Source organism: Eleginops maclovinus, chromosome 3 (assembly GCF_036324505.1).
Source record: "Eleginops maclovinus isolate JMC-PN-2008 ecotype Puerto Natales chromosome 3, JC_Emac_rtc_rv5, whole genome shotgun sequence".
Classification (NCBI taxonomy): domain Eukaryota; kingdom Metazoa; phylum Chordata; class Actinopteri; order Perciformes; family Eleginopidae; genus Eleginops; species Eleginops maclovinus.
The window spans coordinates 24379179-24403665 of NC_086351.1; the positions used below are offsets into that span (position 1 = coordinate 24379179).

Here is a 24487-nt window from a genome sequence, read left to right on the forward strand (position 1 = left end):
TCATTTGTGAGTCATGTCCAATTCGGATCGAGTCAGTCTCCTGCTGATTTCCTGCCTGGGCTCGCTGATGAATGCTGGGAAAAACAGATCTGGTGCAGTACAGTCACAAGACCCCCATCCTGGAGCCAGCAGTCAGAGAGACACGGTAAAGTGTGAGTCCACTCTTTTGGATTAAAGCTGACAAGTGTTTTGCTTCATTTCCTACCAAAGAAGCATTCATCTTTGTTTTTAAATGTTAAACTCAGATGTCTTATTATTCAGGGGGGGTATCCTATCCAGCTCAGGATAATACACATACAGAGTCATATCTGATGGAATTACAGTTAACCTTTAGAACCATTCCAAGGCTTTTATCAAATTTAAAAGAAAAAACACCAGGCAGTAGAAGTTCCTCAACTGCTGATAAAGAACCAATCGGATATTGACATTGGTCAATGGATTGGTCCATCTGCCCATCCATCCAACGCTTTAGGCAATATAAGATATATCTAACAAATTGCCTTTCTGTATTGTAGCACCAAAATAAAGAAGTAAATCCACTCAAAATGAAAGTGCCTCTGGGGAACCAGTAGGCAAATCTTCTGCAGGAAAATGTAAAAATCTCAACACATGAGGCTGTTTCCTGACAAAGTGCTGCACCGTTTTTACTCAATCTCAACAGATCCCAATGTCCAGGCAACAGTATCCTTTCCAGCATTTATTTAATTGTATTCTGATCATACTATATCATAAAGAACACTGGTTTCCCTGCTTCAATCACTTAAATAATAACATTAAATAATATTAAATTCACTTTTAACAAAAACAGCAAGAAAATGAATGTTTCTTTTTTTTATATATATCTTTTAAAGCTAACAAGGATGTTTGCGACAAATGAATACCAGTAAGAATCAACAACTGAAGAAATATAATCTATACATGCATGAAAGCAGGTAAGCACATTTCATTTACAATGGACTTTTTAAACATTGAGCTTTACGGAAAAGAAAAGAAATGTTTAACTATTGAATAATGTAAATCCATGTAGCTCCAGCAGGTTTACAGTAATTACTTCTCGCTCTAATCAGATGTTTCCTTGTGTTTTTCCAACTCTCCTGACCAGTCCTTGTTCTTTTGTCTTGAATCTCCCTTGTAAACAGTAACTGACAAGACCCAATAGACAGATTACCATTGAACTTAACGCTCCCCTGAGGATAAACCAAATCCAATATCAAGATCGTACATCTCTTCAGCCTTGTAACGCTCAGCCAGGTCCAACTTTGATCACAATATCACCATGTTATTGTGAAATAGTGAAGACATTAGCAGCACCTTAAGAGGATAAACCCTTTTGATTTCAATTACTTTGTGACCTCACCGAGAAGTCTTCAGGGCAAACTTCACATAGCCCCTCAAGGCTCGATAAATATTGAAAGCAGTATGTTGAGTCTCTAGGGTGCACTACAGGGCCTTTACCCTTTGAATGACATGAATGAAAGCAGTACAGATGTTTTAATTGGCAGACTAATACAGCGTGAAGTCGGCCCACACACACGTGAACTCACAGACGGAGATAAATGCTAACTTCCTCCTCAATGGACAAAAGCTCCACTGTCCACACACTGCACCCTTCAGATTGGCTTCTTAATCAGATTTCAAAGGGGGAATGTGCATTACTATGGCACATCAAGAATCAACAGGGTCTTCAAGGACAACCGCGTTCTTGTAGACTTTGTGACGAGGCAGGGACATTTCTCTGATGGAATACAACTTCTGGAACATTGAGCATCACTGCCGTTCATCAACCTCTAATTTCCTTGATTTGTGCTTGTGTGGGTATGGTTGTGTGTCTCTAAACTGCACAGAAACCATCAAATTGTGGAATGGCTAAGAAAAAACTATCAGATATCAGAGTACACGAGTAAACCCATACCAGAACCACTCCTGTCGTAGGTTCTGATGTGTTATTTGTTCCATGAATTCTTATTTGGAGTGGCGTTGCACCATACAGTCAATGTTTGGTCTAAAGCCAATATGAAAGTTTGGCATCTGAGCTTTACAAGGAATTTTTATTTCTCGCATGCTCCAGTTCTGTTCCACACTCCAGTCCAACACCTCTTGCTGGTTTGCCAAGAACAAGAAGAAGATGAGGATAAGAAAATGAATGATTGTTTTGAGGAGTTGTGTGAGGATCATCTCTGTTAAGGACAAGCCCACATTGATATGATTTGTGTTTAAAGAAATACAAAGGCAGCCAAATAATTACAGAAAGTATGAGCGTTTACACAGCCAGACACAACATTAGAGTCTAACCACAGGAAAAGATTCACTTTGCTTTTATCATTTCTGTTCTTCACCGACTCCTAAGCAACATATCTCCTAGTTTAGCTGCTAAATGTATTATTATATTAATCAGCTAGTTTATTTTTTTGTCTTTATCCACTACCTCAATGAGTTTGTCTGAGCCGGTTGACTGAGAACAGCTGTCTGCTGCAGCTGGAGCGGTGGATTGCATGCAATCAGGAGCTGTGCAAACTTTGGAGAAGATATGTCCATGTGAGTTGAAAATGTTTCAGCTTGTCTCCGGGCTTTAGGAATGTACTTCATAAATTTACAGAAAGAAAAGGGAAAAGGAGAGGGACTAGAGGGAAAAAAGAAACAGAGGTTCCTGTTCATAAATTCTGTGATCAGTCCAGGTCTGTGATGTCACACACACAAAGAGATTCTTCCAGCGGTATTTGATGTTACGGACAAACTAAAAAATGGTACACTGATCAAATTTGTGAGCTGAAACATCACTTGGTTCAATTCACAAAGACAAAATATGTAGTTCCATGAACTACAAATCATTGGAACCTTAAAGGTCTCCTATTATGTTATATTTGAACAATATATTGTAGGGCCATATCTATACAAAACTTGTCTGTGAAGTGTTTTGCTCAAAATACCAAACAGATCCCCCATTGCAGCATGCCTGATCCCCCTCTATCTCAGCCCTGTTCCTGAAGTGCTGATTCTGTGACTGTAGCTTTAAATGAACTAGCTGCTGCTGACCACGCCCCTTTGGAGCTGCTGCTGGCCACGCCCCTTTGGAGCTGCTGCTGGCCACGCCCCTTTGGAGCGTCATGATCTCTCCTCTGAAGAGAGTTTTCTACCGGGAGAAACTCAGCTAAACGCTGCCGTGATTAAACCCCATATTATGTTCCAAACCACATCCAGCATTATCTCTGAAACACTTCTCAGTGTTTACCACTAGAACAGACACATTATATGTATCATATACACAACAACTCTAAGTCCCTCCTGCAGACATCCTGCTGAACACAGACACACACACACACACACACACACACACACACACACACACACACACACACACACACACACACACACACACACACACACACACACACACACACACACAGAGGTGCTGCGGAGGGGATTTAGCTCACCACTGTATATGGGGTACGATAGGTTGAGACGTGTTACGTGGGCGGGACGTTGCCAGGGGTTCAATGTAAAGCCAGCCCACTTTTCCGATATGACGTCATAAGGACAGTAAATCTGGATCAGCTCGTTTGTACCCCCGTTTTTAGAGATGTGGGTAAGGAGGAAAAGAGAGAGGGTTGTATTTGCTGACACTTTGTGAGTCTCCTTACACACCGGGGACACATATTTATGTATAAAAGACATCAGAATGTGCATTTTGCATAATAGGGGACCTTTAAGTTTGACTCTCAAAACTTGTTTCTAAAAAGCTATTATTTCAGCACAAATAAGCTTGGAAGTGTTGCAGCTGCAGATGTTGCTTCTTTGCCAAGACCACAGAACAACTGAGGAAGCGACAAATGAAATGATTAGAGCACAAGCTTTGGCCTTGGACTTATGAGATGCAGAGGCATTCCTCAAAACGTTTGAAAAGGGACAGAGTATTTGAGATCCAATATACCATGATGGAAATCTGAGGATGACCCCGATTTCAAATGCACTCCAACTCTTAAGACACTAATGATTTCCCCGCGTGGCTGTTTGTGCTTATCTGTGTTAATTGCACAAGACTTATTTTCATAGAAAGCGAGTGACTGTGCATAAAATGTCTGCGTTTTACCTTCTTCACATATTTGAGAGGAGCACAGGAGCAGTGAGACACGTTTTGCTTATAGCAGCACGGTTAGGGATGCAATCTACTGTTTGTGAGTACTTTTACATTCAAGTTGTTTATTTTTGTCTTATTTGTGCAGGTTAGGGTTAGTTTGAATTCGCCCCTGAGAGTGTTTACTGGCTATCTTAATATGGCTTACATTGTAAAAAAGGTGTCTCAGTATGGAGGACATACAGCAGATGAAATTTGATTTAATGATATGGTTCATATGCTGGTAGAGTGTTTAGTATTTATTGCTTAAACTTAAAAGTTATGTTGATTTGGTAATGTCAGCTACTTATGTTTGGTGCTACTGGCCTTCCATGACATATTTTGAGTTTGTTTAACATAAAAATAAACAATTTACCTGGTGAGAAGCAAGCACATCACTTCATCTTTGAGGGAAGCTCAAATCTTGCTTCAAATCTCAGGCTGTGTTTCGATCATGGCGAGTCATAAAGGTCCAGGTACTGGTCAACTTCTGATCTGTGCTTCTGGCGCATGCAGAACTATATTTGATTGCTCAGCAGATTGTTTTTAATGAAATACTTCCTTTTTTTTTATTTGTTAGAGTCGCTGACTGGGTTGAACAGGCTTTCAAATTAGATAATTAAATATAAAAAAAGTGAAGTCACTTCTGCTGCCAGAAAAAATGCAAAGTGGGTCAAATCTCTGTTACGCTTTCTGCAGTCATGGTGAAAACTGCTCAGTAAGGAGACATGTCCTCAATGCACCTGCAGTAACTATAGGTGTGTATTGTATTCAATGTTTACATTTTGGGAGGTTGATAGGTTGGACCAGCATAATGTACACTGCCTTCTACTCTGTGTATTTATTTTGTGTATTCAACGTATACAGCTCTGGAAAAAACAAGAGACCAGTCCAAATGTTTCTTGAGTCTTTATCTCTACATGTATGGCAGCCTTTCCAGTGTCTGTTGAATTCCAACACAGAGAAATGTTGTCAGTTGTTTATAGAATACAATAAAACTTTTTTTTTTTATTAACTCCAAGACCTATAAATAATAAAACCAAAGAAACTGATAATGCTGCAGTGGTCTCTTACTTTTTTCCGGAGCTGTATACAATATATTCACTGTGTTGTGTATTTTGCTTATACTCTACTGCTGATACGTATATATGTATTCATTACTGTTAGTTTTTTGTAATTTACTTCTCAATCTAGGCTGCTGTGATGGAAACATTTAGCACATTTTGATAAAAAAAGTATACCTTATCTCTAATCTTGTTTTTTAGCATTTCCCTCTGCTTCACCGCGTGTGTAACTGAGACGAGACTGTGCTTTGACCTCCCTGCTGTGTTCTATAACTGAATCATTTCTGATAAGCATTCAGTAAATGCTGTAAGAAATTGTGCATCTTTGCTCAGAAAATAGGGCACAGAAAACCAGGGAGGGGAGGAAGCAACATACATCCAGCATATGCATCAACATTTGAACCCTCCTTCTCCGTATTGATGTGAGCCTTACTCATTATCCCACAGTGCTTTTAATCGCAGAGTTAAACTCATTAGCATACTTTATTTACCACTCATTCACTCAGCGGAGACAAGAAGCTCCAGATCTGCTGCTGCAGAGGAGCTGTTGGCTGCAGCACATAAGAAAGAAATTGTTTTGTTTTATTCTTTTTGGAGGAGCAAAAAAGGAAGGAGATACATGTGCAATGCTCATTAGGGAGAGCCATATGGTAGAGAGAGAAGAAGAGAGTGGGGGGGGGGAAACTGGGAGATCACGGAGATTGAAAACGGTACAGCACTTCGTCTGGAAACAGCCTGCATTGTTGAGATTTGTTTGCAGCTATTTGGAGGCACCTGACTGCTGTCACTTTGTTCCTCTTCTTCTATCCGTTTAAAGTTCTCCTCAGAAGGGTAACTGTGTGCATGTTGCAGAGAGAAACTGAGAGGGTTTTTCTTTGACTTTATGGAGGAATGAATGAATAATCCGCTTCATAAAGGTGGAAGATGGAGTGCTGGGAGAGTGAAAGGAGAGTATTATTGTGACTATAGACTCATGGTAATGGAGTCAGATCTCCTCCTACATGTCAGCTTGATGCATCTGCTGCACCCACTGATCAACAAATTATACAATCAATCGACTCCTCCCTAAACCCTCCTCCTCCCATTCTGTCCTTCACCTCTTTTCTCCTCCTTCAGCCTGATCTACTTTTGGTTTTGTCTTCATTCCTCTTCCTTTGTCCGGCTTCTCCCCCTCCTTTCTTACCCTCCTCTTTCCCTGGCTTTGTCCTCTCATCTTCTTGCTTTTCCTCTCAGACTCGGACCTGACAACAACTAAGAAAAGTTTCTAGTGTGTACCGCATCCCTCCTCCCCAATCCCCCTCCTCCTCCTCTTATATACCTTCCCATCACTTCTCTTAGCCTTGCATAAGTCTGCCTCTCTCTGACCGTCTCACAGATCATGCATCATCACATCCAATTCCCTCAGCTGTCAATCATCTTCACACAGAAAGTGAGTTTGTGTCGGTGAAGCATTTCTACACATGTAAACGTTAGCGCTCCGTTAGCAACGACTGTAACTTATTTTCTTAGATTTGTTATGTTTACACCACCACTCAAGTGGAGTCAATAATTTCAAAAATCCTAATAACATTAATAATCACAAGTATAAAACACTAGTATATTGTATTGTATTTTGGGGGGAGATAAAACAAATACATGCGTGGTGTTGTAATAGAGTCCTGCATGAGTCGCTGTGTTCGCCCTCTGTGCTCTACACATTCTCTCTGCTGCTGATTGTGAGCACCATCTGATATTCATTTGCTGGAGTTAAGGTTTCAAGAATATTTTGAGTCGCAGTTATTACATGTAATGCTATATTTAAAAGTGAGACCTGAAGCTCATTTTGATATCATTGTCTTTTTATGCAAGCAATCATTAAAGTAGGTCACAGCTAGCTCACTCCAGGCAGAGACTAACAGGTGTAGGTCTCTCCTTTGTTTTGGAGTCTTGGACATTCAGACAGATACCTCTCTGACCATCCGAGAGTCAGTTCAATATGCAGAGTACAGTTCAGCAGAACACACAGTGGCGTACAGCGTGAACACTCCTCTGTGTTCTGCTTTTTTACTAACAAATATTGTTTGTTCCCCTGGCCAAGCCTTCAATGACCCTTCAAGACCTAGGTCCAGCTTCCAGCATCCTGGTTCTGTTTTCTCGTATTATTGCTCCGAAAGAATCTCCTCTCCAGCGCTTCCACTGCAGATAGTAATACTGCTGCCACAGAACCCATCCTCTAATGCTGTTGGTAGAATTACTACCCCCACTAAAGACGTGTGGAAAACCTACCCGGACCCAACATACATAAATTAATTTTCAAGGAAAAAAAAGATCTGAAATGGGCTCGAGGATAATTAGACCCCAACAGACTCTGACAGAGATAAGCAGTGCAGCAGCACACACTCGCACACATCTGCCTCACTATACACTGCTACTGTGATGACGAGGGCCATGATTGTGATACTGCTGCTACTGCTGCTGCTGCTGCTGCTGCTGCTGCTGCTGCTGATGATGATGAAAAAGCATGTAATAAGAGCTGATGAAGAGTCTGTGGTGGAAGAAGTATTCAGATTCTTCAGTTAGCAAAAGTAGAAATTCTTTGGTCTTAAAATACTACGATTCAAGTTAAAAGTCTGAATTTAAAATCTTAGAAATACAGTAGTTTATATAACTATTATCAACTAAATCTATTCAGTATGCAGAATAGCTCTTTTCACTAGAATATTATATATCAAATATATTTCCTGTTTTTATGACTAACAAATACATGTGGCATTTAAATGTAGTTGTAGTTTTTGACTGGGGCCCATTTTCTGACAATTAACTTAAATACTTCTACTAGTTTATATACTAGTATACATAATACCAGTGAAATACTGGGTATATTATTAGTACAGTACTACATTGTATCATATATCATGTGTTTTTTCAAGTAAAAAGTAACTAGTGCAGTGAAGTAGGAGAACAAATATCACAGTGAAAAATAAAGGTAGCAAATCATCTTCATGTCAAATCATGTCGGGAAGAGATGAGGAGTTTTGTTTTGAAACAAAGTTTTGACCTGAGCCATGTTGGTTTTCAAAAAGCTGACTTTTCTAAATGAAACAGATCAAGAAGGGATCAAAAACCCTTTCTTAAAAAGAAAAGCCTTCTATTAAACTTGTGTTTTTTGAATGTATTTATTGTAGCCCCCTGTAGCACTTTTGGATTACTTTTAGTAATAAAAGGTGCGTTACAAATAAAATGTATTACTATTATTATTGTAAGTATATAACATAGAATATAAATACTTAGGTAAAGTACCATTATGTCCAATATAATTAAAGTACTGTGCTTATTTTCATTCCACCACTGGTCTGCTCAGATATTGCAGAGGAAGTGTACTGTAGCTAACCGCTCCAGTGTTCCTGGTTACTACACACTGATTGGACCTGCTCTGGATTGTGTGAGTGTAGAGGAAGTATTGAGTGTTGGCAAATGACAGATACTGCATGATGATTCAGGAAGGGAGTGAAGACAGAATGATAAGAAGTAAAGATGAAAGCCCAGAGCCTGGCAACGCATCTTAATCTGAACTCCATGCAGCCTCATGAGAAGTTAATATTAAAAGATGTACATGCAACATAAATATCTCACATAGGAGAATATTCAGTCATTCATGACACGTAACTGAAGCTCCTACTCTGTGCACGTCCACATTTCAGGGCATCATGAGAGCCTGTATTGCAAACAGCATGTCCATAAAAGCTGGATAAAGATGGTAAAAAAATAATCAGGAGTGTAAAGTGGATGCATTAAACTCTGCAGAGATTCTAATAATGTTCCAGGAGGATGAGATGAAGTGAAAGCCTATATAACGGGCAAATGTGTAAAGTTATGAAAGCTAAGGGGAAAGGAGAACTGGCTGATTTGACTGAAGGCTCTGCCTTTCTTAAGGCTATGCCTGCGGTTATCCTTCCTCCCCCCACATCCTATTCCCCCCCCTCCGGCTCACAGCGGGGATATACTTTAAATCACTTTGTCCTCTACCTAGAAAAACTTTCTGACAGGTCGTTTTATGGACCTTTTTTATGGACAAATCTATTTCTTCCCGCTACAGAGACAAAAATATTATCCCCTGTCCTGTTGACTTTGTACATTTTGGAAACTGATGGCTTGAGTAGAAAAGACACCGGGGGACAAATAGTGCTTTTACGTTCAAGAGACATAGCTATGAAGGTTTGCTGCATGGTCACTCGGATGATACCTAAGGCGAGTGTGTGTGTGGATAAATGGCTGGCACCGCTACATTCCGGACACTACAGAGGAGCTCTGCCTGCAGCTGTTATCTTCAAAGTGACACAGTGCTGCTCAAGAGCCGCCGTGTCCTGTCGCCGACCTGTGATGGCTGACTACACACACACACAAACACACACACACACACACACACACACACACACACACACACACACACACACACACACACACACACACACACACACACACACACACTGATGCAGTGAGTAGCTTCTCATTTGTTAAACAGTCATGTCGAAAGACATATCCTGTGGTCGTGGAAAAGATGTTAATCTGTTTCAGAAGGGTCAAATTATTGGCATGCATCAAGCAGAGAAAACATCTAAGGAGATTGCTGAAACTACTAAAATCAGGTTAAGAACTGTCCATCGCATTATTAAAAACTGGAAGGACAGTGGGGAAACATCTTCCAGGAAGGAATGTGGTCGGAAAAAAATCTTGAATGATGGTGATCGGCGATCACTTAAACGTTTGGTGAGATCAAATCGTAGAAAAACAACAGTAGAACTCACGGCTATGTTTAATAGTGAAAGTAAGAGCATTTCCACACGCACAATGCGAAGGGAACTCAAGGGATTGGGACTAAACAGCTGTGTACCCGTAAGAAAACCTCTTGTCAGTGAGGCTAATCGGAAGAAAACAGCTTCAATTTGCTACGGAGCGTAAAGATTGGACTCTGGAGCAATGGAAGAAGGTCATGTGTTCTGATGAGACCAGATTTACCCTGTTCCACAGTGATGGGCGCATCAGGGTAAGAAGAGAGGCCGCTGAAGTGATGCTCCCATCATGCCTAGTGCCTACTGAACAAGTCTGTGGGGGGCAGAGCTATGATCTGGGGTTGCTGCAGTTGGTCTGGTCTAGGTTCAGCAACATGCCCAAAGAATGAGGTCAGCTGACTACCTGAATATACTGAAGGACCAGGTTATTCCATCAATGGATTTTTTCTTCCCTGATGGCACGGGCATGTTCTAAGATGACAATGCCAGGATCCATCGGGCTCAAATTGTGAAAGAGTGGTTCAGGGAGCATGAGACATCATTTTCACACATGGATTGGCCCCCACAGAGTCCAGACCTGAACCTGATTGAGAATCCTTGGGATGTGCTGGAGAAGACTTTGCGCAGTGGTCCGAATCTCCCGTCATCAATACGAGATTAAAAAAAAGCTAATGCAAGACAGAAATAAATGTTGTGACATTGCAGAAGCTTGTGGAAACGATGCCACAGAGAATGTGTGCTGCGATCAAAGCTAAAGGCGGTCCAACGAATATTAGAGTGTGACCTTTTTGTTGGCCAGGCAGTGTATCTTGTGTACATTTTTAGTCCGACATGTATTCTTTAATTAATTAATGCTATTTTATTTCTGTTGAGATGTTTACATTTTGAATTGTTCATTTCTAGTCTTTTAATTTCTCTAATGTATTTGTCTTTTTATGCTGCTGCAATGCAAAGAAATCCCAAATTTGGATCAATCAAATACTTCTTATCTTAGCGTCTGGGACTAGTAAATACAAATTGCTATTGATGGTAGCTTGGCTATTTATAAAGGGCAGGTCGGAAGGCGATAGAGATGGATTTTATTATTACCTCCACCTTTTAGCATTATCTCGCTCGGTGGTACCTTTGAAAAGCACCAGCTGGTGCAGTCACAGTAAGGTAGCCTTGCACATTTAATATATTATGACCTTAAAGGTGCTGGGCAAACTGTTGCCCATTAACGCCACAACAGCTTGTTTTGGAGTTGTGTTTATTGTCACTTGATTAATCTTTTACTACCAATACCTATCTACGTAAAATATGAACAGGTAGTGCACAGCTGCTATATGAAAGCTTCTTCTTTGGAAACAGGTGGAGGAGAGTGGGAGCCAAAACAATGAGCTGAAAGACGCTAAGTCTCCGTACAGCGTTCTGTTGGAGATTACTATGAAAAAACGTTTTATCATTTCACATAGGAGTTTATGTGTTATTTGTTTTACTTATTTAATACTTATTAAAGCTTGAAGATCTTACATAATAAAACAATCCATAATTTAACACCAGGGATGTCAAATATCTACCTTTTTCTATGTCTGTAGCAATGATTTCATCCTTCTGAAGACCGGGTTTGTAGATGAATGTTGGATGGAGGCGCTGTTGATTTTCCCTCTTTAATGTTGCTTTTTGCTCCTGATTGGATCAATGTTTGATGCGTCGTTATGCATTCTGACTGTGAGCACACTGTGTCCCATTCTTCACACACTCTGCCTGGAGTGTGAGCCGAGTGCTGAGGCTCAGAGACAGGGCAGTTGTCTCACACTTGTTGTTGGGACTCGCAGTTGAACTGTGTGGTCACTGAGAGGATTGATGGGGGGGGGCATTGCTTCCCCTCAGCACTGGGTTGCATCAGCTAATCTAGTGAATAATGCAGAGTCATGAATAAACATGGATCGATGCAGTACTGTAAAGCAGACCTGACTCTCTCCCCCTTTTCTTCTCCTCTCCCTCCCTGCCTCCATGTTTTTCAGACCACTCCTTCTACCTCTTTTCTCACCACTTTTTTTCCCCCCTCCTGCCAAAATCAAACACTCCCACTCCGTCCCCCCGTCCTCTGTCACTCCCCCCCGTCCTTTTTTTCTTTTGCTCTGTGGCCACAGCACTGACACACATTGTGGTGCTGTAGTGTTGCTGTGTCTCAGCGAGGCGAGTCAGGCCCGGCCTTCACTCTCAGCTCAATAGCTGCCCGGCTTTCCTAAAAGGCAGCCATCCAGCCAGCACAAAGCCTGCCCACTGGGAATATCCCTACAAAAGAGAGAGGGGCTGCTCGCCTTCTTTGCTCTGTTCGTCTGAAGCGGCCTGCCTCCACCACCTCCTATAAATAATACAACGCTGCCTCAACAAAAAGAAACCCTGTCCTGCTCCCGCAAGCCTCTGCTCCAGCTCTCCTTTATTCCCCCCCCCCATTCCCTCCCTCTACCCTTCCCCTGTTGCCCTTCCGTCACCTCTTTTTACTCTGATTTCACTCCACCAGAAAAGCAGTGCTTGAAGAATAGGTTAATATAAATGTATTTAAATATAACATGAAGTTACGTATTGGAGGTGCTCATTATACTTTGCAGTGTGTTGTGTACCGCACTTCATTCTCCATGTTACTATTATTTTATTTTATAGACATTCCTGCTACTTACTTATCTATCTGAATGTGGACGTCTGTACATTTGAAGAATTTTCAGGTAAACATGGTATGTGCATGCTCTTTATCTAACAGTGTTCTTTTTTCTGTCTCTGTTACAATATAAATGCACCCTCTGTGGGACGAGTCAATCCATTTTGATTCTGAAATCTAAGGAAAGTACCTCTGTCTGGCCGACGGTTTGACAGCGTTTTAAATCACTGCATAAGGACTATTAAGCTGCAGGTAACCATAGCAACAACATTAATGGTTAATAATATGTTCCCATTTTCCTACGCAGAAGAAAAACCTAACCATTAGTACTTAAACCTACAAATGTGCTAATAAACTACAAAAAGGCGATGGCATGTCAGTGGTCTATTTGGTCATGGTGCTGTATGGGAGGAAGTGCACTCAAAATAACACATATTAAAAAATGTCCACCCTGATGAAGCATTTTTAGTCCTGAAATGAATGTTTTTGCAACTAATGCATAGTTAAATGTGTTTAGAGTTATGATTATGTACTCACAGTGCTTACTTTAAGTTAGCAGGTTGTGGAAGTCAACCCTGTCGGAAGGAACTGTTGCATAACGACTGCTCAGCTGCTGTGAAATTGCTATGCTTCCACTGATAGTTGTATCATTGTAGTTCCTTCCGTACTAACTACCATGTTAACTGCTTTAAGGACTTACAAAAAATATTGTGCATTTTGGTTGTGTTTACTGTTTTTTTTATCTAGGGTCTGTTACTCATTGAAACTGTAAATACTCGAGTTGAAATATGTGCGTGAGTTATGTTATGAATGGCTGTGTGCATGTGTTGCTGTAATTTGTCAGTGTATTAATGTGTGCACAGGGATTAGGCTGCTATCAGTGCAGCTCTCCCAGGCTTTAGGACGAGCCCGGACAAAGAGGCTGATTTCAATGTAAATGCAGCAGCTGAGAGGACACAGCTCTCTCAGTGGGGTGACTTCCACCCCGCACACACACACACACACACACACACACACACACACACACACACACACACACACACACACACACACACACACACACACACACACACACACACACACACACACACACACACACACACACACACACACACACACACACACACACACACACAGAAGCTCCAGAACCTCCAGATCAGTTCCCTTCAACGTACTGCCTGGAATATTAAATACAAGGTGTTTTGACTGATTCTTCCCCCTGGTTTGAAGAAGTCTGCACATGTTATAGAGGAAACACTCAGAGTTAAACGCTGCAGATATTCTGAGATGATGTGTTCAGTGTGTGTCCACACCTGTCAGTAATTTCAGATATAATCTGGTCCTCAGTGCTCTCTATCCAGAGTCCATCATTAGGCCGGGCATTATCCCCTGCCTGGCCTCTGCTCCTCTTATTACATGCAAATAGTGCAGCTTTATCTGAGGGGTGAAAGAGACCCCCATCTCTAAAGAAAGGGACACCCTTCTCTCCAGCTCAAAGCCATTCCTCCATCTATTATGGCATTCTCTGCCTCAGTGCACACAGCACACATCTCATGGCGTCAGTGACACAAAGGCTGGGGTGGGGCTGGGGTGGTGGGAGGCACTAAAGTGTTGAGAGAGTTGTCAGTGTGATGAATTAAACTGCTAACTTTAAAATGTCTCTTCTCCTCCCTGGTGCTGTATCACCAAACTTCTATACTAATTTGACTTTAAAGATGATGGAATTCAAACACAACTACATACTGACGGTAAAACACTTTAGAACATATTTTAAATCAGCTTCCCAACATGTTATCACTGAAGAAAAGGCTGGAGGAAAAAGAATAGTAAGAATTGCTACTCTCTATATTTTAATAAAATAAATAAATATAACATTTGATTATAATAATGATAAAGTTTTGATCAAATCATTTAAATTTGAGATTCATAACTGTAATATATAAACGTGTAGTTCATGGTTGTGACACACAATACATAAACACATTAATCATGTTGGATCTCATCCTTTTCATTTTATATGCCAAGATTCTAAATTGCCCCCACAAAATGATTCAATGCTCATAAAGTCAGATAACCTCATTTCTTATTTTGATCAAACTAGTTCTATTCCTTTTTTATTTCTTTCTGAGTTGGACTTTTTCCTTATTTTGAGGGTAATTGAACGTGTCTCTTAAAGGCTGTGTATGTGGGTTGCGTTGTACCAAAATGAGGAATATAAGTGTTTTACTCAAAAAGAGAACGCCTGGAATAAGCCGTGTCTGCTACCCTTTTTTAAGTTGAAAAGTACAATTTTTTTTCCAGTTTTACTTTAGTCTGACTGCCTGAGCATCACTTCTGCCGTGTCAGAATCACTCTTTTGTTCTCACACTTTATAAGACTCTGTAAATGGTTGAAGCAGCCAAAAGCAGGATAATCCACATGAGCTAAAATCTGTTCAGCGTGCTCTGAGCCCTGAAGAAAGAGCAGAAACACATTCTTCTGTTTCAAGGTCACGACGTGGATAACTATGATGCAAGGCACGCTTAGCATGCACTACTTTCCCCAGGGTAGGATATTTAATGTGAGGATGACTTTAAAAACAGAACATTACACTCAGATGTAGATAAGGCTAAATTAATTCATGCCACACATCAGACTCTGCAGATATTTTAAGATAAAGACCAAAGAATAAGCCGTAACTATGATCCATTGTAGCACTGCAGCCATACAGATCAGCACCAGGGTACTATTAAAATATACTCTGTTACAATTATATTTATACTTCAATATATATACATTACCAAAATGTAATCAGTCACCTAATCTAACAGGGTTTTGTCTGAACCAGGTATCAGGGTCTCTGCTCTCTCTTAATGCAGATTTTCCCCGTCAAATGTTAAAGTGATGCCAGAAAACAATATCTCTGTTGGTCAGAAAGGGTATAATGAATCCAGAAATATGAAGATTGTGTCAAATGTCTGGTCAGACAGCAGAGACAGCTTTGTTTTTACGGAGAATAAATAGGGGATGGATGTCTGGTGGGTCTGCCGGTGGGTCTGCCGGTGGACTAGTGGCAGGCAGCAGGCTTACACTGAGATTTCTGAATTACATCCTTTCTTTACTCTCCTTTTCTCTGGAGAGGAAGTAAAGACACCGTAATTTATTTGTTGTTTGAGGTGCAACTATTATTTCCCGCTTCATTCTAATGGTATTTTCACCTGGAAAGTGGGCGGAGCCATATTTTATAACATGCTATTTACTTTCACTAAGTGTGTGTAACAATGTAACCATACAGAAGAAGAAACCAAGATATTTGATATCAAAAATGTAGTTACAGTAAGAGTTTACACATGCTGTTTAAGCTTAATTATTCATCAAAAGCAACTGTATATTTTTTTATAAATCAGGTGTCCAGCTACTGCATTAAAAACTAAATGTATTTAAAATAAAGAAGAATTAAAGTAACCTCAATACAAACCCTAAAGGAAATTCATTCAGTATGTCTACTTACAGCTCCGGAAAAAAACAAGAGACCATTGCAGCATTATCAGTTTCTCTGGTTTTCACTATTTATAGGTATGTCTTTGAGTTAAATTATATATATATTTTTAATTGTATTCTATAAACTACTGACAACATTTCTCTGTGTTGGAATTCAACAGACACTGGAATGGCTGCCATTCATGTAGAGATAAAGATGTAAGAAACATTTGGACTGGTCTCTTATTTTTTTCCGGAGCTGTAGATATATCGATCTTTATTTCAAAATGTAATGTTACGCTAATCCTGCAAGTTATTTCTATATTTTTAGATGTTACAGTAGTCTGATTACTTATTATTCTTAATATAACTGTAATGGAATACAGTTTACTTCTTTTGTATGCTGATAACCTCGTTATATCTATGTAATCCCCATGCCTGATCATGAGTCCCGTGTGTGTGTGTGTGTGTGTGTGTGTGTGTGTGTGTGTGTGTGTGTGCCTCTCGCATCGTAATGAGAGCGTACCTGTCAGGCAGCCGGTGCAGGATGCTGCCTCAGGTCAGTGTTTGCTGCCAGAGGAAGCCTTCCCGTGGCTGTTTCTGCGTGCACACACCTGTATGCTGTCCCCGCTCTCCGTCTGCAGCTTGACATTTGGTATGGTGAAGATAGAAGACACTGCAGGGGAGAAGACGCAGGCAGGTTAGGAGTTTGCAGGCTGACAGGAAGAGGAACATTTCTCAGTCAGGAGTTAGACATAGATATGGTAGGTTAAAAAAAGAAGAGTTGAATGTTATTTTGCAGGGAGAAGCTTCTTAGGGTTTAAATGTTGCTGTCATACGTATCTCTAAAGGTGTTTAAATTGGTACATGACATGCTTCAACTTTACTCACTTGTTTTTAAATTATAATAATGTTGAAAATTGCTATTTTAGATTCTATACTGCACCGGATACTGAGTATAATGTTTCAAAGAGAAGTGTCTATTGTCTTATCACTTCACTTTTGTCTCTGATTGTCATTTCCTGGCCCACAGATTTAGACGTGAGTTCTGCTTGATTGTGACAGACAGCACTGACGGCATTTTTTGAACACTCTGATTCAATATAATCTAATTAGTACTTAATTTAAATTCAGGAATTTGCCAAAACAAAAGCTGAACCTCTATAAACTGGTGTATTAACAAGTTAGCATAGCAAGGTCTCCCTTGTTAAAATTGGATTGGTTTGAATTTCTGAATATTGTAGGAAATAGGATCTTTAGCAAACAAACACTAATTATTAATAATGATAGTTATGTGGTTTAGCAGGATAATCTGCACATAACCACTTTATGGTTTTTGAAGCATAAATGCAATCCAGAAGTAGATAGCTAATGTTAGGCTGTAATGTTATGCTGATGATGTAAAGTAATCTTTTAGCAACTGCTGTTTTTATGACACATAAAAGCTTCAGACATTCACCATTTAGGTATTTACTGATGCAGTGTTTGACATAGAACAAACCCTGACAACTCTTTCCTTAGTGTTTACCATAGATGTTATTTTAGGCTATCTAAAACATGTTCAAAAACGGTTGACTTCGAGACCAGGGAATAGATAAATGCTAACTTTTATCCAGGTTCACGGAGTCATTCCTGCAGCTCTCTATTGATGTAACTTTTATTTTTGTTTGTCATTTAAGCACTCACTACATTTTAATGTGATTCACCGGGAATTCAACTTATTCTGAAATATGCTTATATTTATTTGTATTTTGGCCCCATTAAAGTGTGCTGAGCTGTCTAATAGAAGTTCCTGAATGCAGTATACCAATGCATGTACAGACAACTGTTCCTGGATAGCTTTTGCGATACACAAAATTTCACAAATTCACACTGAATCAAATGATATGGGCATCATTTGTGTGTTTGCATATTTGATCAAATTATGATTTCATTTTTAAGGTTAATGGCTGCAACTTATTATGTTTTCTGAAGCCCAGCATGCACCTGTCCTTTTCACCACATGCAGTACCCCTGCCTGCACCTCTTAGGGGGACATGCCTCTCTATTTTATATCCTCGTGGCCAGCTCACAGATAGCAGTTCAGGGTAAGGGAACACTCAAAACTCTTCTCCATTGGCTCATTGTTCGTTTTGGTGAACAAAGGGGATCCAAAAGTGTATTTAGCTCTAATTCCTAACGGGGAAAATGGATTTGAAATCGCTCTCTCTAGTAAATAAAGGCAGTGCAAAAAGAGCAACAGTTCCCCACTTCCGGATCCATGACGCTCTGTCCAGAGAGACAGCAGAGAGTTCCCCTAGGCACCTACACACTTCCACTGAAATCAAATTAAAAATGCCACTATCCAATCCTCAGGGTAACAGAAACCTCCGGAGCTCCATTGTCTCAGTAATTCTCCCATTGTCCCTGGTAATCTGTCTGGGTATTGTCTGGTAAATCCATAATACACATGACAATAGCGTGAACAGTTGGCCATAGAAAGCATACTGTTCATCCCTACAGCGAGAACTGAGGACTTGAAAGCATTCATTTCTCCAACATATATGACATCTGTGTTACTGGTAGTACTAGTGCTGATTCTGTAGAGCAGCTTGCACTGGGCTGTTCCCATTAGAACATTATCCCCATGCTGCGGCTGCAGTCTGACTCTCACAGCTGGAGTAATTAGCCAGTTCTTTATCTCAGTCACTTAATTTGCATAATTTTGACACATCCTTCCCCCACAAAACTGCGAGAGGCAAATCTGCGCACACACACACACACACACACACACACACACACACACACACACACACACACACACACACACACACACACACACACACACACACACACACACACATTGGAAGACTTTGTGTTTATCCACTCCTGTCCTCATTTCTCCAAACGGTTTTAATTCTCTCCCTCAGCTGTGTCACATGTGCCGCACAATAGAGAGGCAGAGCGACCGAGCAAGCATGACAGAAATCAAAAGCAGCATCTCTCTCCCCCTCCTCTGTGAGTGACCGCCGCTCTCTGATTCTTTTCAGACATGACAACCTGCTGGGTGCTGATAACAGGATTATTAATGCTGAGAATTCCTAATCGCAGGGAATTAAAAATGGAATTCTCCAATAAAATTACCACCATGTCAGTAGCGGCACACTCAGGTCTGCTGAGCGGGCTTCCACACCGCTAATGAATACCAGCTTAAGGGATTGGCGATGTATGTTTAATCTTATGGATATGTCATCTCTGAGACCTTCCTTCAATAACACAATTGTGTGGGATTAATTGAAAAATAGCCCGACTGAAGCCTTGAACTCTTCCAAGCAGCACACACACCTGCTTCATGTTGTACCGGGTTATTTAAGGCCTCAGCCCATGGGCGGTTCTGGGGGGGGGGGGGGGCAATAGTGGCCAGTGCCGAGTAACAATAAGGTTAGACCCCTCTGTGGCCCCACCTCAGAAAGAAGAGTTAATAATGATAATACAATTATAGGTAGTGTTATGCTGTAGCCGAAGTTAGTGGCTCAGTCAGTAGGACAGGGAGCCGTGGTGCCCTTGAGCAAGGCACCAGACACCCGGAATTTTAATAAAATTGTAACTACAGAAACAAATTCTGTTTCCAAAAAAACACCAGTATTTTTTTCCCCATACAAAAGTTAAAATGTTGAATACAGTCTTTGTCTCTTTCGCCTGGTGTGCTCCCCTCATGAAATAACTGGCCCCAGCATGCACCCCCCCCCCCCAGTAAAATCGGTCTAGAACCATCACTGCCTCAGCCTGCTCAGGACGAGGAAGATCAGACTGAGTGTGTTGCTGCAGACAGCAGAGGTTCACTGTCCCAACGGCCCCCTCATAATAAGAGCTTTCTGTGCTGGAACAAAAACAAGCCCTGAGGTCTGCATCTGTGTGATCCACAGCAGACCAGAGCTCAGGAAAAAAGAAACACAGAGAGGAGAAACAAAGACAGAGAGAGGAAAGAGTTCGTGACTGTCGAGGTATTTCACTGCAGGAAAGCAAAGACCTTCTACTGCACATGTTTCTTTTTTTATGTGAATCTGTCCTGTGATAACCAGTGATTAGTAAAGTAAAGTGCACATTTCTGGAAGATAATTTAGGGCCAAAAAACAACAACAATGAATCAATTTATAAACACCATGCACAATGCTATACTCTACCTGTCTATTGTATATGTATATATGAAATACTATTCTTTTCTGTAAAAATATATAGAGTTATATATCCCTGTACTTTGGAATTTAAGTTTTTATACATTTGTTTCCAATTTAGAATGAAGCCACAAAAGTATGCTGATTAAGCTATTGGTACTTTCTTCTTTTTCAGATCAATTCTATTGCTATTAGGAGCATCTTTCAAAAGATCTGTGTTTCATATAATGTGTCCTAAAACGGCGGATGCTAACAAATGATTAAATTAGACCACTAGAGGTCATCAGGATGAACATTAGCCGCCTTTAGCTTAGCGGTGGTGACGTGCAGCCACGCATCTGTTATGTAGTTTGTAACAGCCTAATGTTCACTTTTTACCTTTGGCAATCGCATTATTGCTTAAAAGATCATAAAAAAACCCCTCCTTTTCTGCGGTATTCTCAAATCCAATGGAAAAATTGAATAGAGTCTGGTCGAGGGAACCTTTGCAATGCTAATTTCCAGGTTGTCATCGCTGCACCTCTCTATTGAGTCAAATATTAAAGTATTTTTTGTTCAATGTTTTTGTTGCCAGCAGTCTCAAGACAAGCATAAAGTAATTTCAAAAACAGACAGGTGGGATGTGTGTGTGTGTGTGTGTGTGTGTGTGTGTGTGTGTGTGTGTGTGTGTGTGTGTGTGTGTGTGTGTGTGTGTGTTACGTACTGTCCTGCAGCTCACAGAGCCGCGGAGGAAGGTTGCTGAAGTACTCGTGGTTCAGTGCTGCCTGGGCTGACAGCCGGTTCTTTGGGAAGCACTGGAGGAACCTGGAGGCCAACTCCTCGGCATGGTCCACATAGCCCAACCTGACACACAGAAGAGACACACTTTATCAGAGAGAGCCCCCGCAGAAACACACAGGTTACAGACAGTTCTCTGTTTGAGATATATGACTACAATTCCCACAGCGCGAAACGTTAAAGAGACACATACAGTACATGGACGTTAGCACAGTTCTGTTACATTCTTTAACATTAGCATCTAACAGAAAAAGACTATCCATGTTTTAGTATCATTTTTTTGGTTTTGCCTCTTTTGTTTTAACCACACAATAGAAAACAGGTGGTCGACCCATTTAGCCCATCCAATGCTCTCTACTTTAAATATAATAAAGAGGAATATAGTTTCCATTCATTCATCCCTTTGGGAAAAACAATGTTTTTCCAATTCACAGAGCTGCTGACAACAAAAAACAAGCACCCTAATTATGCAGAGGTCTGCTGACTCATGAGGGAAAACACTTCTTAGACACACAAAAGAGCCCACTCGCTCACACCTTGCTCCTGAGAGCTCGCACATGATGGGCGGGTCGCAAAAACTGTTCAAGATAAGAAAACTGTGTGCGTGTCTTCATACTGGGAGTCACTGAACTCCTGAACCAGCCCCACCTAGTAGTGCCGAGGGGGGAGAAGAGATTGAAAATAAACTAAGAGCAACAATTTCAGTAAGTAATTAGTCCTCGCTGCATTAAATAAACATGATGTTATTCAGCGCAGCTCTCTGGCCCGCCGCTCACATCCACAGAGCACCTCTCATGTTCGGCAAGCCTCTCTCAGCCCGGCACTCTGACAGACACTCCCACGGCTCTCAATGGGGATCGACTTATCAGCAGAGACAGAGGAGGGGAAACTCTGTTCAACTCCACACCACTCAGCAGAGAGGCAAAGTTAATGAAGTCCATCAGGGCCTCTGCTTGCCTCTCACACACAGCTGCTCTTCAGTGCACACTCTGAAAGTGTTGTGAGAAACTGTACTTATAGAAAATAACTGAATGTTAAATGAGACAGTAAGACCGTTAATGATACTAGATGTTTAGTTAGAAGCAGCTGATAAACAGTGCAGTTATTCAACAGTTTGAACAGGAATGAGAGCTTCTCATTCCTGCAAGATTTAAGCTGGAGCTGGAGTACGATGATGGGGGGTATTTGAATGCATCTTCTTCATGCCTACGATCCCTGGATCCCGTATACCACTGGGCATTAAAGTTCATTGCTAACCTTAAAACACGTATTGCTGCTTGTATGCTCAGGATCGATGTTTCAGATTAACATCTATTGGAAACGGACGGGATCCAATCAACTTCATTCTGAGGACTTGTTTCTGCTGACTGTCCCTAAAGTCCACACTGAGCTGCTGGAAGGGCATTCAATAACGCTGCTCAATTTGGTATCAGCTGCAACACCAACTGATACACAGGGAGCTGGTCCCTCTGAACTATTTTAAAGAACTTGTTAATGACTGAGAAGCAGCAGCTCTGTCTGTAGATGCTTTTTAAGATGACGTCCTGATTGTGACCATATATATGTTCTCTGTCGTTGTTTTTATTTGTTGTCTTTAACTGTGCTGCTGCCTATCTTGGCTAGGACTTTCTTGCAAAATAAGTGTTAATCTCATGAAACCTTCTGGTTAAATAAAGGTTAAGATTGATTGTGTTTTTGTCAAATAGCTATGTCCAGATCAGAATTGAACCGTCAAGCTATGGTTCCATATCTCCCACAATGTTACACAATACAAGGCCAAGTATGCACAACAACAGGCTCCGACTTGGAGTAGTAAGTTCCTGCAATACTGGAGGCTGCAGTTTCAGGACCGCAGACGTGGGACTGCATTTGTAGGACCCTAGCTTTTTGTGACACTTGCCACCTACCGAATCGGAGACATGAGTTCTTTTAAAGTTGTATTTATTTAACAATAAAACAAATTCTGGTGTCTTGAAATGAAGTGTGAGCAGCTAACGTTAACTATAATAGTCTTACAGCAATACAAACAATCCTCTGTTAGCTTATGATAGCTTCTAACCGTATTAAAGGCACTGCAAACACTTATTTGTTAGCTATAGCTAACCCTAAACCTGACCGTAATGCATGAAAAGATAACCAGCATTACAATGTCTAAACAGAATCGCTGTGTAGTAGACTCAATACTCACTGGTTGTACTTTTGCAGGCATCCAATTAAACTAGGGTCCTAGCAATGCGGTCCTATGACTGGGGTCCTGAAAATGCAGCCTCCGCTATCGTAGGAACATACTATTGCCGACTTGTACAACAGCCCTGCTGCACACATCACCAGAGAGGTAATGTTCAGACCTTCAAAATCTGTCTTCTTATTTTGCTAATGTGGTTAGAATTATAAAAACATTGTTACAGCTATTAACTGAGAACTGTTTTAGAGGTTATGCTTGCATCCAGGGACAAAATAGAAGGGATCATCTTCTGGGGAGCATGCATGTGCCCAGAAATGAATTCTATAGATTGTATTTGCTTCGAGAGATCTGTGAAAGTTTAGTTAGCTGTGCTTAGCTGTACAGTGTCTCTGCAGGGGCCAGCACAAACGGTAGGTGTAGGTGTGAAATCACCTGGATGTGAGCATGTTGACCTTTGAACAGTGTTGATGTACAGTAGGTGCACATTCCTTTGTGCTACTGCTGTCAGCCAAGCCCGATGAATAAGTGCACATCGACAGTGAGATGGATCATATCTCCTGAACTATCAAACACCTGCATGTGATGGCACATTACAGCAGAGTGGAGCATTCCTTCCTCACTGGTGCATGGCCATGCTTTTAAAGGGATTCTATCAGAAAACTACACCAAGGCCTTTAGAGAGAGGAGATAAAGGATACCACCTGCCTGCAGTGCCCCCCCCCCCCTCCCCCAACTGCAGAAAGTGGTCTCTTTGTTTGATCAGACAGCAGGAGGAGGAAGAAAGCGGTGTGTATTTTGTCAGGAGACATCATCTGGAATCTGACTCATTTGATGATGAGGGTGTTGTGAGGGCAATGTGAGCTTAGCTGACAGGCCTGAGCATGCAGCTATAGGGTCACACTGTATACATTCTATCAGATATAGAACGCGGGTATAGACATTTTTAACACGGCGTAGTTGAATAATCGATTCCGATTGGTCAATTGGACATTCTAGATTCTTTTTGATAGCAGATCATTGCTAAGGATGCCCTGATCAAAAGACTGCAGTCATATCAATCCACTATTGACCAATGTATCTTCAGCTGTGAACAGCAAACATCAGAAAGATATTGGTGAACACTTTTTGAATATTCTTATTTGTAGCTATTTGTGGAGAGCAGGGTCAGGCAGTCTTTAAAGGCTTGTTAATAGAAAAGAAAATGTAAACAATTATGGAGCATTCACCTTGATCAGGACTACAGTGTATTCTTTCCTGTCAGAGGCAATAACATGATTAAAAAAAGAGAATGTGTTCAAATCAATATTTTGTGTCAGTTTTTTTA

The 24487-nt window shown here is 40.9% G+C and overlaps 1 protein-coding gene across 3 annotated transcripts in view; it reads right to left on the minus strand.

Annotated features, from left to right (window-relative positions):
• Positions 1-24487, minus strand: part of cdk14 (cyclin dependent kinase 14) — a 211664-nt gene that overhangs the window by 39198 nt on the left and 147979 nt on the right. For all 3 annotated transcript variants that reach the window (XM_063879977.1, XM_063879976.1, XM_063879979.1), the window contains 2 exons: positions 20905-21044; positions 16574-16723 (listed from right to left, as the gene is read on the minus strand). In XM_063879977.1, the coding sequence (XP_063736047.1) occupies positions 16608-16723; positions 20905-21044 (256 nt within the window). In that variant the 3' untranslated portion in view covers positions 16574-16607. The remainder of the gene's footprint in view (positions 1-16573; positions 16724-20904; positions 21045-24487) is intronic.